General features: G+C 43.5%; 1 protein-coding gene and 1 pseudogene across 2 annotated transcripts in view; both read right to left on the reverse strand.

The window, feature by feature from the left end:
- The window catches only part of MDN1 (midasin AAA ATPase 1), a 135,833-nt gene that overhangs the window by 74,626 nt on the left and 45,124 nt on the right, over positions 1–16,083 (reverse strand). Inside the window, exons 20-34 of one of the 2 annotated variants that reach the window (XM_043439461.1) lie at positions 15,725–15,838; positions 13,751–13,898; positions 13,357–13,467; positions 10,972–11,123; positions 10,254–10,432; positions 9,682–9,890; positions 9,358–9,504; positions 8,497–8,638; positions 7,063–7,197; positions 6,841–6,979; positions 6,455–6,593; positions 6,017–6,147; positions 3,799–3,943; positions 1,745–1,874; positions 483–701 (exon numbers count right to left, since the gene is read on the reverse strand). In XM_043439461.1, the coding sequence (XP_043295396.1) occupies positions 483–701; positions 1,745–1,874; positions 3,799–3,943; positions 6,017–6,147; positions 6,455–6,593; positions 6,841–6,979; positions 7,063–7,197; positions 8,497–8,638; positions 9,358–9,504; positions 9,682–9,890; positions 10,254–10,432; positions 10,972–11,123; positions 13,357–13,467; positions 13,751–13,898; positions 15,725–15,838 (2,240 nt within the window). Of the gene's footprint in view, positions 1–470; positions 702–1,744; positions 1,875–3,798; positions 3,944–6,016; positions 6,148–6,454; positions 6,594–6,840; positions 6,980–7,062; positions 7,198–8,496; positions 8,639–9,357; positions 9,505–9,681; positions 9,891–10,253; positions 10,433–10,971; positions 11,124–13,356; positions 13,468–13,750; positions 13,899–15,724; positions 15,839–16,083 lie in introns of both variants that reach the window. The other variant, XM_043439460.1, reaches the window with a different exon arrangement.
- LOC122422526 lies at positions 3,959–5,983 on the reverse strand (annotated as a pseudogene).

Here is a 16,083-nt window from a genome sequence, read left to right on the forward strand (position 1 = left end):
TCAACAGCGGCTTATTCAGCAAGCACTCCAGTAACGCCACGATAAATCAGCCTGCAGAAAACCACCACCAGTGTGGTACTACTTTCAGTCATGTGGGCTTGTATTTCTAATTTTCATGGCTGAAAAAAAACTTAAATATTACATTTAATAAATTGCAGTAAACTTAAAACTACAGGATTCCAGCCGATTGACTCTAAATGACTGTGTTAAGAAACACCACGCTAAATTCTTCAAGCGCATTACCAGCAGTCTTCTATCAGAATCACTATTTCGTGCTTACTAAATCCCTGGTCTGTAAGCAGTGAAAAGTTTTCTCCACTCTTTTATAACAATCGCCTCTCAAAAAGAGTAAAAGGAGAATCACCGTGTGTCTTGGAAATGTTAACATTAAGTCTGTACACAGCCCCTGGCTCAGAGGCCTGGGCCTGCTCCATCTCATGGGCCCCTCTACCCTAACCCCTTGTTCTCACCAGCCAATATACCTGAGCCGATTCCATCTATGTACACTAGGCACGCGGCATGGACAAAAGACGTCACTGTGGAGATGGTCTCCTGTCTTTTCAAAGCAGCTTCCTCCCCCATCGTGTTCATGAAGTTGACCCAGGACAGGATATCTCTGATACTGACCACACATCTTCGACCAAACTCCTGGTGAGTCAGCCAGTCAATGAAATCCAGCATCACCTCAGCTATGTCAGCCCCTAAGACACAAGAAAGCATAGAGGTTTGCTATTTAGGAAGACTCCAGAACAGGGATTTGCAACCTGGGGCCCACAGACAGTCTTTTTCTAAGAAAACGAGGTCCACAGCTTTAATCACATTTCCATAGTGTTCAATGAACAGCATTCTCCCCTTACCCCAAAACAAACAAAAAACCAGAAAGAAAACTTGAGGATTAAAGTCTTTAAGAAGGTGCCCTGAAAACTGCTCCAAGAAATGAAGTACTCATAAACCTCAGTCTCAAAGAAGCGGATATCCTTTCACATTCTTTAAGAAAGAGAAAAATGTGATCCAGACACTACTTGGATTAGTTAGGGCTTGTATTAAGGCTCAGACCAGATCTAGGTCCTAAATTTAGTCTGTTTGATGCCAAGAATATGGATACATCAAGGCAATCAAGGCTCAATTAACAGAGAGAGAGGGAAAAAAAAGATGTTTTGGCACTCACTGAATATTCTAAGAATCGTTAAACCTAGATTATAAGTATATGGTAGCTTTTAAAATACTTCTCTATTTTCCTTATGTTTCAGAATTTTCATAATAAAAAGAAATTTTAAAGTGAAATAACAAGTTAGTTGACAACTACTGAAGAAACACAACTGAAAATTCTATAAACATTTTCTAAAGGTGGTAATCACTAAAATTTAAACCACATTTTCCTGGGAATGACATGGTGGTTCAGCGATTGATCCCCGGTTGGGGAACTAGGACCACAAGCCACACGGCACAGCCAAGTAAAAAACCCTGTATTTCCCTTATCTTTGGCGAATATTATGTATTTTATAATAACAAATCTCATTATAAAGATGGCCAACAGGCAAAACCATCAGAAAGCTAAACTTCAGTAACCCTGGTGAAGGAGCGATACTTTAGTGGGAGGTACCAGGCTAGTATTTTCCTTAGACCTCTTCGTTCCCAATTCTCCTTAGAACATACCATATACACATACCACTGATGTCCCACTCCCCTCGCTCCAACACAACTTCTCTGCCCACTACCACCCCCCACACCCGAACACTCTCACCTTTATGATCTGTTCTACCCAGAGATAATCCTGGACGAAGATTACGGCTGATGATCTGAATTAAATCTTCACGCCTTGTGCTTTGAGGGCACCATATTTCCGTAAAGCGGTTTCTTAAGGCAGGAGACAGCTACAAAGAACACAAATTCTAATGTGAATATCTGCGAGGAAAACAAATCTTTTGAATATTGGCTGCGAATCTGTCAAGTACCTGGAGCTTCTTTTCTTACCTCTTTTACCATCTATAATTTATTGAACACCTATTTGTCCTGGCTCCTAACACATGTCATCTCATTAATCTCCACCACACTCCCCACACTCATATTCCCATCACCTTCTTTAAAACCATGGTAGAGAAAGAACTTCAAGGTCTCATGGAGTCCGTGCTCCAAGGAAGATTCCAGCCCCAGTAGATGACTCCCAAATCCCAACCCCTGTCCCAAAGCAGAGGCCCTTCCCTTTATTTTCCCTTCAGCTACCTTAACCGGAGGCTTAGAAAAAGTAAATGTTATCTTCCCATGGGGGAGAGCTGTCTGAAGTAGAGGGAGAAAACTTGGATATGGCTCAAAGGGAGTGAAAAGGTAAAGAGGCGAATCTTTACTGCCTATATGACAAGTAACAGTTCAGTCCTCCAGTCTCAAGAGCCTTTGCCTCAGTCTGGATTCTCTTACCTTCCCCAAGGTCAGGTAACCCCCGTTCGCAACAGTGCACCAATGATTTCCTTTTACTGGACAACTGGGTCAACACCATACTTCTGTCTACCCAGCCAGGCATAGCAGGAGCACGTGCCGCTCAGCACCAGACTGGCTCCGCCGGGCCCCAGCTTCCAGATCCCAACTCTGCCTGACGCAAGGCATGCAAGCCAAAAGGCAGCTTTCCCTTCGGGGTGTGTGTGTGGGTTGCTTAATCATGTCCGACCCTGCAACCCCATAGACTGTAGCCCACCAGGCCCCCCCGTCCATGGGATTCTCCAGGCAAGAACACTGGAGTGGGCTGCCATTTCCTTCTCCAAAAGGAACTATAGGAAGAAAGAAAGTGAGGTCGCTCAGTTGTGTCCAACTCTTTGCGACCCCATGAACTGTAGCCTACCAGGCTCCTCCATCCATGGAATTTTCCAGGCAAGAGTACTGGAGTGGGTTGCCATTTCCTTCTCCAATGGTAAAAGTTGGCAATCTCTGTCCAAAAAAACTCAAGCAAACCTGCCAGGCAAGTTAACACACACAACCTGGAAATCAGATCTTTCTGTGTTATTTCCACTTGCCAAGAAGCCTATTTTCATACTTTGTTTGAAACTGTGATGTATTTTATTTCTTCTCCTCAGTATTTTTCTTGAAGCACAGCGATCATCTTTTTTCTCATACTACTGAGAAAAATCAGTAGTTGTCCCTCCCTAACCTGAACAGACCAGGGTCCCAAACACAATGCAGACTTCTCACAGAAAGGCTTCACGAGCCTGAGGGCCATGGGGTCCGGGGTGCTCCATGCTAACTGGACCCTCACAGCACTTTCTTAACAGAAGACACCGCCCTGACTCTCTCCCTTACCAAGTTTGAGGGCGACCCACACAACCCCCGAGACAACTGATACGCTCCACCTGCAAAGCCAGGACGGGATCCCGGCTGCCACTGCTTCCGCGTCACTTTAATCCCTCATATCACCACCCCCGGGTTTAGCAGAGTAGACTCGAGAAGCAGAACATGAGAATAAAATTCAGTTTCAACTCTTCTCATCCATAAAACTAGCATAATAACTTCCACAGACAGCTCCCATGAGAATCTGTTACAATAACACACGTAGAAAGCCAGGCAAAGTGATTGAAACAATGAAATTTCACGCACATACAAAAAGGGAAACGTCAAGTAAGAAAATGTTTTATCTGTCAGAGTTACTTTTCAACCTTTATAATGACTCTGAAATATCTTTCTGGATTTTTGTTTTTTATTCAGTTTCTACGCAACATAAAATTCTAGATGAATTTTTACATACTATATTTAGGGTGCCAGTGAGCTGAGGTCAAAAGGCAGAAAAAAATGATGTTTTAACAACAGTTTTACCTCTTTTTTTCCAAAGTCGCCCCCAGGGTTCATGGTTGCCAAGATACGGAATTTCTTCCCAGCTGTCAACAGCTCTACCTCATTATCCTTGTCCTCAAGGTTGCCTTTTTCAGCTAATAACAGAGTCTTTTCCACTTCAAGGACACTGGAAGAAAAATTGGAGACTGGAAGATTAGAAAAGGCTTCCGTACTCTCTTTTGTGGTGACAGTGTTCTTAAAAAGGAAAATAAAACCATCTTCTCCGGTGAGCTTTCACTTCAGTTAATGGTTTCCTACACAAACGTCAAATGTTTTTACTAGTTATCCTAACTCCTGTGTCATGGAACAATAGTTCTGATCAAAAGAAAAAGAATTCCTTTTTCTACTTTAAGCCCTATTAAGACATTTGCTTTAAAAATGGTGACTTGTATGCAAATATTCATGGCAGCATTATTCATAAGTGGAGGAAAACAACCCAAATACCACAAAGAGGTGAGTGAAGAAAAAAATCCAGTATTATCAGCAGAGTGAAGCACTATCAGGAAGAAAAAGGAGCACACTAACGATGCAGGCTACACCCATGGGCGGACCTCCGAACACTGATGCAAAGGGACAGGAGAGATGACTTATGTGAAAGCTCTTGGAAAGACAAATCTATACAGACAGGAAGCAGATTAGCAGTTTCCTGGAGCATGCTGCTGCTGCCGCTGCCAAGTCGCTTCAGTCGTGTCCCACTCTGTGCGACCCCATAGACGGCAGCCCACCAAGCTCTCTCGTCCCTGGGATTTCCAGGCAAGGACACTGGAGTGGGTTGCCATTTCTTTCTTCCTGGAGCATGAGGGAGCACCAAATATAAACTGTAAATGCAAAGTCAGGGTCCCACTGGGATGATGGAAGTGTAAACTGGATTGTGGTGGTGGCGAAACTCAGTAAATTTACTAAAACTTATTGAATTATACATTTAAAACATGTACATGCCATGATATGTACATTATATCTCAATCAAGAAAAACAGTTAATCATCAAGAGCCGCAGTGATCTGCGGTCTTTCCGTCTAGTTATTCTGCTTTGTCCATGTATCTTACTTTTAGTAAAACATTTTTTTTCTGTCTCATGATTGAACATGTACTTTAAATAAACAATGCTTTATTTTTCTAAACATGTGATCAATCTGCTGAGTCTTAAGGTCTCAATGAATGCTGCATCCTACTATTTTCACTGCACAACAAGACCTTCTGTTGTGATAATTCCTGGTCTGCAGCGGTTCTGTTTCACTGGTGCTTTGTATCTGCCAAGGAGCCACGACGGACGGTGGGTCCCCACGGTGGCTGCTGCTCTCAGGGGATCCGTCAGGTGAGGCAGCCTCACTCCCAGCGCGACGCGGCTGGCCCTCGGTCACCGTCCGTCCCTCAGGCCTCCACGCGGGGGCCAGGATGCCCTGCCTCCGTTGCCAGGGCTTCATTCTACCGGACAGGACGTTCCTGAAACCTCACGCATATTTGTCTTGTCATTTAAAAACTTTCTGGAAGCCATGTTCCAAACAGGTGGGTTCACTTCAGGTTTTACTTTTCTTGTCCTGCCTAAAGTCTTTCATGGTCCAAAAAGCAGGTTTCTGTGAGTTTGCTGAAGGCTTTAAAAAAATCCTTAAACTGCTTTATCTGATCAGATTTTGGTACTTGTGCAGCCGTATTCTTTGGGAATGTTCATTTGTCACCTTTTCTGATGCATGAGTTTCCTTTCTGTTCTGGAAAATCAGCAGTCCAGCCTTTGCTTAAGTTTCCAGGGAGGCCTGATTTCTTAAAGCACAGGCTCTCATATCCGACACCAACATGAGGCTGCGGGCTGTGCAGCCAACCAGGTCTGAGTGGGGGGTAAGGGTCCTGTCCTGGGGTGCTGAGAGGCCTGACAGCAATAACACCTAGGATTTTGATTCTATTTCTTTGAGGGAAAAATCAATGGCCATGTAATAATTTGCCTTAAAAAAGGATTCTAACTTGGGCTCGTGTGTTTTAGCCCTAGCACCCCATTGTCCCATCTTTCTGATTAACAGCTAAACGGAAGAACCAGGTCTGTTAAAGGAGAAACTGAGCACTAAAGCCTAAAGGAGCAACTGCTCACCGTCGTTTTCAAACATTTTCAGCAGACCGATGAAGAGCATCACTGTGTACAGGATTAGCATCTGTAAAACCCAGACCAGCAGAAGCATCGAACACAGGGCAAACCTCTCACACGCGTGTACCTGTTGAGTCTTTCCAGGACAGAGTCATCAGCCAGCGAGATCTCATCTAAGAGGAAAAAGCCGTCCTCCTTCATGGCCAGAACCAAAGGCCCATCATGCCACTCAAAGAGTCTTGATGTGTCAACTTCCTCCTACAATTTGGAAAAGCGGGTTAACTTAGAGTAGGTAGCTCCACAAGACAACACACACGTAGCCAGCACATGTCCACTAGTGAAAGGGTCCTTCTGCAGAAAACACAGGGCAAGGAGCAAAGAAAAGGACTTGTGTACAGGGTGCTCATGGAGCCCCCATTAGACCAGTGAAAATATGAAGATAAGACACATATCAAATCTGGACTCAAACACCCCGCCATGAGCAAAAGCCCACATGTGACTCCTGCACAGAGCCAACTTCAGTTCTTTAGATGAACAAACGCGTCATCACTCGCCCTGGACACACCTTGCCATCTGGCTTCTGCCTCGCCGGCCGCAGCCCCCCCAGGAAGTCCGAGGTCTCCGTGTGTAGGTGGCAGCTGACCGAGTATAATCTCTGATCTGCCAAGGCTGCGAACACCTGGCAGACAGTCGTTTTCCCACACCTGCGAGACACACACACCAGATCAGCAAGGGGCGTGGATTTCAAACATGCCTCCACAAACACCCCAAGCAGCAAGAGAGAGGAGCCCTGGGGAGAGCCTGACCAAAGCCACAGAGACTGCTGGTCCACACGGGGCCTCTGCCTCGCCTCAGAGGGCCTTCCCCCAAACACCAGCACCCTGCCGCCTCTCATCCAGAAGGGCAAGTGCTGCACGAGCTATGGGATGGAGCCCTTTCTCCCGACCTTACCCCGTGTCTCCAACCAGCAGCACCGGTTCACCGAATTCCAAGGCCCTTCCCACCAGCATCGCCAGTCGCCGCATGCCCTCGGTCCACACGATGTGGCTGAACTGAGACTCCCAGGCGGATGTCGGAGTAGACAGTTTACCTATCAGAGGCAGAGCACACATGTAGGTTCTAATCCGAGTACAACTCAGATTCATCTCCCTTGGGACATGATGGCCTACTCACTCAGCAATTTGAGGACATTTTCTTTGGAGAAGAGCAACTGAGGACATAATTTTTTCTTGAAATGTTTCTCAAGGACTTCTTGAATCACAACCACCTCCTCCTGCTTCCTGACTCGGCCTGCCAGAAGCATAAAACCTTGGGGGAAAAAAAAAAAAAAGGAACCGTCAAGTGTTAACACCAAGGAGCGCTGAGACTATGGAGCACTAGCTGCTGTGAAGAGGAAACCTGAAGACCTACTTTGAAAAACAGAGAGACCCTACTGCAACTAACTGTTCACTCCATCAACATGACCTCTAGGTGACTCTAACACAGACGAACTCGCGGCTCTGACAGACATTCGGGGATGCTGAGAGCAGCTTCGTCTCTAACAGCTAACAAGCAGAAATGATCCCCGTGTCCCTCAACAAGAGAATGGATAAACACACGATATCGCCACACAATGGGTTACAACACAGTCATAATTTAAAAGGAATGGAGTCCTGATACACAAAACAGCGTGGCTGAATCTCACATTAGTCTGAGTGAAAATCCACCAGACACAAGAGCACACACTGCATGATCCTGTTTAGACGAAGTGGAAGCTCAGGCAGAATCCATCACTGGTGACAGATGTCAGAGGAGAGCTTACCTCCAGGAGTTAAGACTGGCAAGAGCCACGAAGGAATCTTCCGAGGAAATATTAATCGAAATATCCTAAATCTTAGCTGAGGTGGTGATCTACATATGGGTATCCACATATGTAAAAATATACTGAGCTTTACATGAAATAATATAGCACCTCCCCCATTTTACTGTTACATTTTGTTATACCTCGATGGGAAAAAAAAAAGTGTTCCTCCCTCTCTTCTTTACCAGTTAAGAGCAAATGCAACTCTCATGGGTTAGTTTCATTTCTTCCCCATGCTTGTTAGTCACCCTATTAATGACTCACCAAGACCTCTCAAGTCATAAGATTATGAAAGGCTTTCATGGAGAGAAGCATACAAATTCTTCCAACTGATTATACCAAAATGACCAAATCTGAGTCTCAGATGACATGACTGCCTTCTCTTAGAACTCTGGTATCATCTAACCTTTCAGTTTTCTGCAAGTTTCTAAGGCATAAGCAGTATTCTCCATGGTCACCACACTGCAGGTAAATAGTGCAAAGAAACACCAACCCCCTGCCTAAACTCCGAATGGCATTATGTCCACATCCTGACTCCCACAGGTGGCTACGTGAAGGGATGAGTGAGAAAACCTTAGCAACCAAAACCTAACGGAAAAGAGGCCTTGCAGAAACAGGATGCCAACAGCAGCAGTCTAGACTCAGGGACAAAGGCTGTTCCTGCAATGCTCAGTACAATGTGTATACAGCACAACCTGAGCAAGATTTAACAGCATGGCTTGTGATCTACCCTAAGTTCAGTCGGAGAGCACGTGCTGAGAGCGTACCATCGTTGGCTAAGTGCTGTAGCCAGTCATACTCCTCCTGCGTCTGCTCGGCCAGTCTGTACCGCTCAGCCCATCGAAACAGATCACGGAGGGTGATGAAGCCTTGCTTTCCAGCAAACACTGAAGAACCTCTGCGATAGGACTGTGAAAGCACCAAAACAATTGACAAAGGGTGATGGCAAGCACAAAGTACAGAAGTCCTAACAAATTTAGGCTCCCATAGGAAGATTAATCACATAGGAAAAGATTACAAAAAAGTAATATAAATAGTGCAAACATGTAGGAGAAGTAATCCCATAGTGCAGAACACAGCAGTGAGAGTGGCAATTATTGGCCTTTTAGGGAGTGATTCAAAAATGTATAATTCTGACAAAAACCACTTTTAACCCCATAAAATAAATGGGATATTCTTTAAAAAAAAAAAAAAAAAAGGAAGAAAGAAAACCTGTAGCTTTGTAGAGTTCACAAGAAAAGTAACACAACAAGGATGGATCTCTTTAGTTAGGTCCATACAAGGATTACTATATCCATTTAAAAAAGAAAAACTGCACTTTGTCAGTGCCAAATTCCAACCTTAGTAAATGCTTCAAAATTATCCACAAGCAGGGAATGTCATCACACATAATTATCAGAAAAATTTTAACATGTTATTAAATTGCCAAATTATAAAACAAAACAAAAAAATGAATATTAATGGAACGCATGTTAAAGATACGATCCTTACTCTGAGAAAAAATAATAAAACAACAATAAAAAGTAATAATAAAATAGACTGCTGTTTCTACCGCAGGAGGCCTCAGATTCTGCCACCAGATCTGATCAGCACAGTCCAGTTGTCACTAAGGATGAGAGGAGGAATACCTGAAGGTCCAGCATGACCTTAACCAACTTGCTGCAGTAGGACGGGGGCAAGCCACACCGCTTGTGCAAGATTGTCTCCAGCTCAGAACTAGGCAGTTCATCAAAGTGCAACTCCACAAACCGATTCCTGAAGGCTCTGGAAAGCACCTGGGAAGCGTGCAGAGAACAACATGATAAAGAAGGCCTTTGCATCTAATTCCCAGAATGGAGGCGCTGTCATTCACCATAAAAAGAAAAGTCCTTCAGCAGAGGTAAAAACACAGCCTCACCAAGGAGACTCAGATGCCGTGGTGGCCAACAGGAGTGACGCGGCAAGCTGCTCACCTTCCTGCCCCCGTAGAGCCCCGGGGGGTTCTGGGTAGCAAAGAGCGTGAAGCGAGGGTGCGCTCTCACGACCTCCTGTGTTTCCGTCACGAGCAACTCGCGGTTGTCGTCCAGCAGTCTGTTCAGCGCCTCTAACACGTCGGTGGGGGCCAAATTTAACTCATCTAAAATAATCCAATAGCCCTTCCTCATAGCATCGATAAGAACACCTTAGGGGAAACAAATTATGAGAATCAGTGCATAAACTGGTCCAACGTGTTACATACCAGTCAACGAATCCTAGATTATTGCTAAATTTCAAAGCAAATTACTCTCTGCAGCTAGTCATGTCTCAAAACAATCTGTGGTGTTAAATATCAAGGAAACTTACTCTCTTCAAAACCAGGCCCTAGTCCTGTCTGCAGCTGACAAGATGAGTGTGGCCCAAAGGAAGCATCAGCCCTAGCCATCACCACTGATCTGTCACAGGGCCCCGGCAGGAAGAAAAACCAGCCGTTAGGGCATCCATGTGCCTCAGCTGAAAAGGCTAAAGACTACTTGAGGAAATCCATGGAACAGAATAATAATCCTACCTTCTTTAAACACAAGCTTCCCTGAGGAGTCAGATGTGTAACAGCCAATATACTCCTGAATATCCGTGTGCTCGTGGTTGTTAATACGCACGCAATGGTTACCAGAAGCCGCGGCCAGCCACCGGATCAGGCTTGTTTTACCCACTGATGTCTCTCCCTGAATCAGCACTGGATAGGTTCTTTAAAAAGATCAACCAGTAAAGCAATTTAGAAAAGACAGAAACCAGAATTAAATCATGTAGCATTTAAAAAAAAAAAAAAGACTATAACATTTAATATCCTAAGAGAACGTTATTATACACCTATGCACTATGAATGGAATATTTCTTAAGCCCTGAGCAGTTTCTATATAAAAATAGTTACTGAGAAACTACTAAGAAAGTAATCCCAGCCCCTCTTGCACTAGTAAGAAACAGTGAGTGGGACTAGCTACTACTCATTAACAAATAATAGGTGATGAGTATCCATCAGCAAAATACTAAAAGGCAATCTTAATAATCGCGAAAATTATCTGCACAGGTACTGCTCCCACCAAATGGTACAACTGGAAATGGTGCTTTGCGCCAGGTGAAAAGCGGCAGGACTGACTTTAGAAGGTACTCACTCACTCAGCGAATGAGTAACAGGAAAGCTCTCTGAAAGTTAAGGAAGCAAGACTAGACCCTGAGCACGCCTGTGCCGGGCAGACACCAGAGCAGTGAGAGGAAGGCCCACACACCCTGCAGAGACCACGCGGACTATGTCCCTCAGGTTCCGCTTGACGGAGGGCGTGAGGATGTACGTCTCGTCTATCGCAGGCTCCTTGTCTCCCACCGAAATCCAGTACCCTTCCACCTGGATGAGCCTGCCTCCCTTCGGTTCTGGAATAGGCTGAAAGACACAAGGGTCAGAGGAATAAACCCCAGCCCCACACAGCTACACAGAGAGGGGTGGCGAGTGGGAAGAGAACTGTCGCCAAGCATGCTGCCTTGTTCTGGATGCCCTCAACATTAAAATCCACAGATGAACACGAAAATAAAATTACTTTGAGGAATGAGAACAAAATGGTGCATGTACTGGTCTTAAAACTCACATGGGGGTAGGTAGATTTGGGGGGCACTTAAATCAAAATAATTTCTCAGATAGTTTATGACTCAGTTCTCTTCTCTCATCTATGAAAATTCTCACTCTAATCAACCATTTTCGTCAAAAATATGTGTTTCATGTAAACCACATTCCCCAAACAAGGCCAGAGTTGTACTGCAGTGCGGGGGGCGGGGATGGGGTTATACCACTAAATTCTGGATCCCCTGGAAGACATTAAAAATAAAAGCAACCCCCCAGAGAAACTAACTTGTTAAGAATAATACTGTAGTAAAGGCATAATCTTTTAAAGATGTGGTGCAAGTTAAGCTGATTTATACACAACGACCATTTCTGATCTGTGAGAATGGCAAAGTAGTGGTCACATATATAGCTACAGAAAGTGCTCTTTAAGCCTCCTGACTTGTAGCCATAATTGTAGGCACTGCTTTTAAGGACTCCTCAGTTGGGCAGAAGAGCCGCAAGAAAAAAGAACTGTTAAGCCTCCATCATGTGTAACTATGAGGAACACATACAAAAAATAAGTGCAGGGGGATTGTATTGAGATAACCAAAGCAAGCTTGAGTCTTTTCTCAATGTTTTCACAGTTTAACCAAAGTATATATTCATATGTTACTTGCATAATTTTTCAAAAGGAAAAAACATTGAATCCAAGTCCCCCCAAGTCCCAATGGCCCTTTCTTCCTAAAGAGAGAGCAACTGACATGTGAACAAGACAGTGGTGAGCCAGTTTCTATCAGCCTCCTTCAGTCCCACGCATCCTGTGATTCCCTCTGTCGAACTGAAATGGTACTCGTGTGTAACAGAAAAACGAAAAGGAAAGGGGGGGAAAACAAGTCCAACCACTGATCAAAAGGGAGGTGTGCCAATGAATTATGGTGTAAGCTTCTGATGAAACGCTAAGTGACAATCAGAAAGCATGTCACTTACAGTGATTTCTGGTACAAACATTAAAAATACATCTAGGATATAGTGAGACTAAGAAGGAAGCTACAGAACATTCTTATGAGATGGTCTCCTTTTATATAGTAGATATATACAGGCATACCCTAAAGATTTTCCAGGTTGAATTCCACACCATGGCAGTAAAGTCAATATTGCAATAAAGACAGTCACACAAAATTTTGGTTTCTCAGTGCATATGAAAGTTATGTTTACGCTGTACCACAATCTAGTAAGCATGCGATAATGCGTCTAAAAAATGTAAATGCCCAAATTTAAGAATGCTCTATTGCTAAAAAGTGCTCGCCACCAACTGACAACACAGGGTCCCACAAACCCTCAATCCGTAAACACTGCAACGTCGGAGAGATACGTCAGAGCAAACGCAATACAGTGGGGTGCGCCTGTGTTAGAACTCACCTTGCTGAAGCTACACACACACAGATAGCAGAGTTTGATATATAAAAACTATTTAACAAATTATATATACACACATATATATGATTTAGAAGGAAAGGACAATCTGTAGGGCTTAAATCTCCAAAGAGTAAGATTACCATGACTTCTCACCACCTAAGGTACTATCTTAGAGTCTAAGATACTATCTAGTGTTTGTGGGATAAACTGCTTTTATAATTACAAACAAGTTTTGTTAATAAAAAAAAAAAATGAAATGTTGTGAAGTAATTAGCCTCCAACTAAAAAAAAAAAAAAAAAAAAAAAAACCCAAACAGCTAACAATCTGCTATTTCTACCTGTCATTTATGTTACATCAAAAATCAGAAAAGAGGACTTTCCCAGTGGTACAGTGTCTAAGAATCCACCTGCCAAGGCAGGAGACACGGGTTCAATCCCCGGTCCTGGAAGTCCCCACACCACGACCCCTGGGTCCGTGCTCTCGGGCCCACGCGCCTGGAGCCTGTGCTCGGAACAAGAGGAGCCCCTGCAAGGAGAGTCTGTGCGCTGCAACCAAGAGCAGCCCCTGCCCACCGCGGCGAGAGGAAGCCTGCACAGAGCGACAGAGACACCGCGAAGCCAAGTAAATAAAATTTTAGAAAAAGATGAAACAAGAACCCACCTGCTTCAGCAGACTTTTTACGTTGCCAGAGACAATGTGTTGACAAATGAGCTTCTGAACGATTGGGTGTGATGCCCTGTCAAGTTGTGTTAAGAAACCCAAACAAAAGCCCTAGAAGAAAACACAAATACACACAACAGCAGTTATCCTTCTGTAATAAGAGACCAACTTATTCCAAGAACACAATTCAACCTCTCGGGTGGTGGTGGTGCGCAGAACAACTTCTAAAACATGTTGCAACGGTAGAAAAAGGCGAACGGTAGGTAAGGATTCCAGGATGAAACATTCTGGGCTCGTCCGACGGAAGCACACACAGACTGGGCACCTGCATCCCCCGACCCCCTTCCCAGGGCATGCCCACCCCCCGCTCCCCCCACACAGACCGTGCACAGACCTCATAGAGCGAGCGCTGGATGCTGCCACATGGATTGGAAGCTGCAAAGCGCAGGGCCCTACACAGAGTCCGAAGGCTGTAGTGAGGTCTGTGGCCGGTCCCGTCCACCAGTTTTGTTCCAGACTCTTTCCGCACAGCTGTGTAGAAGCTACAAAGAGGATGCAGTTCAGATTTATTTCAGTAACCAATAAGTGTTACTATTTTGCTCTTGTTCCTGTTTCTTCTACAGAAGGGCCAAAAGTCATTTTTATAGATTAGGTGGCCAAGCTTACATAAAACTTGCCATCAAAAATAGTAAAATGAAGATGGATCAATTTCCTTCAGGATGGAACGAGGAGAGAGGTGAGAAATCTCTGACTATTAAGAAAAAGACAGGGAGATTTCAGAGGTACTTAGCAAGAATCTCTTGAATCCTAACACAGGGTTCCAGAGTTGACATTAATATGAGAGTCAAGTGAAATCCCTGTATAAATTCCAGTGATGATGGCCAAGCACACAGAAAAAAAAGTCATGGTGTTTTTTAAAGTCTACAGATACAGCTACAACCAACAGTGACAAAGTCGTAAAATGCCTGATGATCGGGGACCATTTCTATTTTCATTACCACATACTTCAGAAGTTCAGAAGATGGCAAAATGGAAGAAATTTCAGATGGAAACATCAAATGCAAAACTCAAAAATTCATGAAAATTCATAAGGAGATACCACAAAATCAATCATAACCAAGTGTGTGTCAGAGATAAAACTCAGGTTCTTGCCCAAATGGCATCTGGCTTGCCTCTTGCCAATCTAGCTAGCTATCCTTTCTCTTGCAGAAAGAATCTGCACTCCAGGGTGAGTTTCTATGTACGGAGCAGGCACCTCCTGCACTATCAGCATGTGTAAGGGCCGCACCGCTTCACCCCAGCTCTCTGAGTATCTGCACTATCCCGGCCAACAAAAGTGCTCGGATTTTAAACTGCGGTGTGACAAACCACTCCAAAGCCCTGTGACAAATGTCTCCTTGACTAACCTATTTAAAACAGGGCTCCACGTCTTATTTTTTAACTGACATTTTATGTGTTATTTTTCTTCGCTTATCACAACCAAAAATAATACATCTCTCTTTGTTATCTTCACCTGCAGTATTAAAGCTCCATGAAATGAACAAAGATTCTGTTTTATTTACAGCTGTACTCCTAGCACCTAAGCGACTCAATAACTATTTATATTTTTTTAAAAAAAGGAGCAAAGCATGAAAAGCAAAGTAAAACACTAACATGATCTGACTTCAAAACCTTTATGTATCTTTCAGTTTAGGGACACAGGGAAAATTAAGTGACATGCCCCAGATGACAGAATTAGTCAGACAGAGCCAGCACTAGAATCCAGGGTGTCTGATACACAGACTGTACCCTTTCCAAATGGCATACGAAAAAGAGGAAAGAGACTCAAATTAAAAGCACCAAGCCATATCACCACGCTATAGATCATTCAGCTAAGCCCTACTAATTCCAAACCAGACCCAATCAATTATATCAAGCTTTCTCCCCTTCTATGGCTAATATGCAAACTGCACAAAGGATTTCAACAAGACAGATCAAAATACTGTTTACATCTCCTCGAAGAATTTGAATCCTCCAAGGACTCAAACTCTCAGCTGTGAATACAGAATTAACTGGGAGAGTATTATTGGTTACGTATTTTCATAGGCAGTGATTTATAAGCTCTGTATGTACTACACTGGCCAAAAAGTTTGTTTGAGTTTTTCTCTACCATCTTACAGAAAAACCCAAATGAACATTTCGGCCAACTCAGTAGCTTCCTTAGGAAAATCCAAGGGAGTCCATTGTGTCCAACTTTAAAAATAAAGTCTAAATAATCCTTCCGTCAGTCTTCTCTTGTTAGAAGCAAAAGAAGAAAATTTATATGCATGAGGCACATATTTTTCTGTTCAGAGGAAAAGTTTATAAAGAGAAACCAGAGAGAACTCACGTTATGATTCCTTGCACTGTGTTCTTATTCACACTCAAGCCTTTCAGATAATCCACAATAAGAATCTGTAAGTCTTCTTTACTTTCTAATTCTTCTACATAAAGTTCTGTGAACCTGTAAGACAATTATTCCATTATTGCCATATTGAGGAAGTTAATACATCTATATTAACAAAACAAAAACACAACACAATAGTTATGTCAACTCATTTTACCCACTTGTAATATGAATTATGAAAGCCTTTCAACTTGAGATACAGACTGATCATAACAAAATAGAAAATAACATAACTGTTACCAAAAATCCACACTACAACTACTACTACTGTGAGACAAAAATCACACAGCCCTTGCAAAAAC

Source organism: Cervus canadensis, chromosome 20 (assembly GCF_019320065.1).
Source record: "Cervus canadensis isolate Bull #8, Minnesota chromosome 20, ASM1932006v1, whole genome shotgun sequence".
Taxonomy (NCBI): domain Eukaryota; kingdom Metazoa; phylum Chordata; class Mammalia; order Artiodactyla; family Cervidae; genus Cervus; species Cervus canadensis.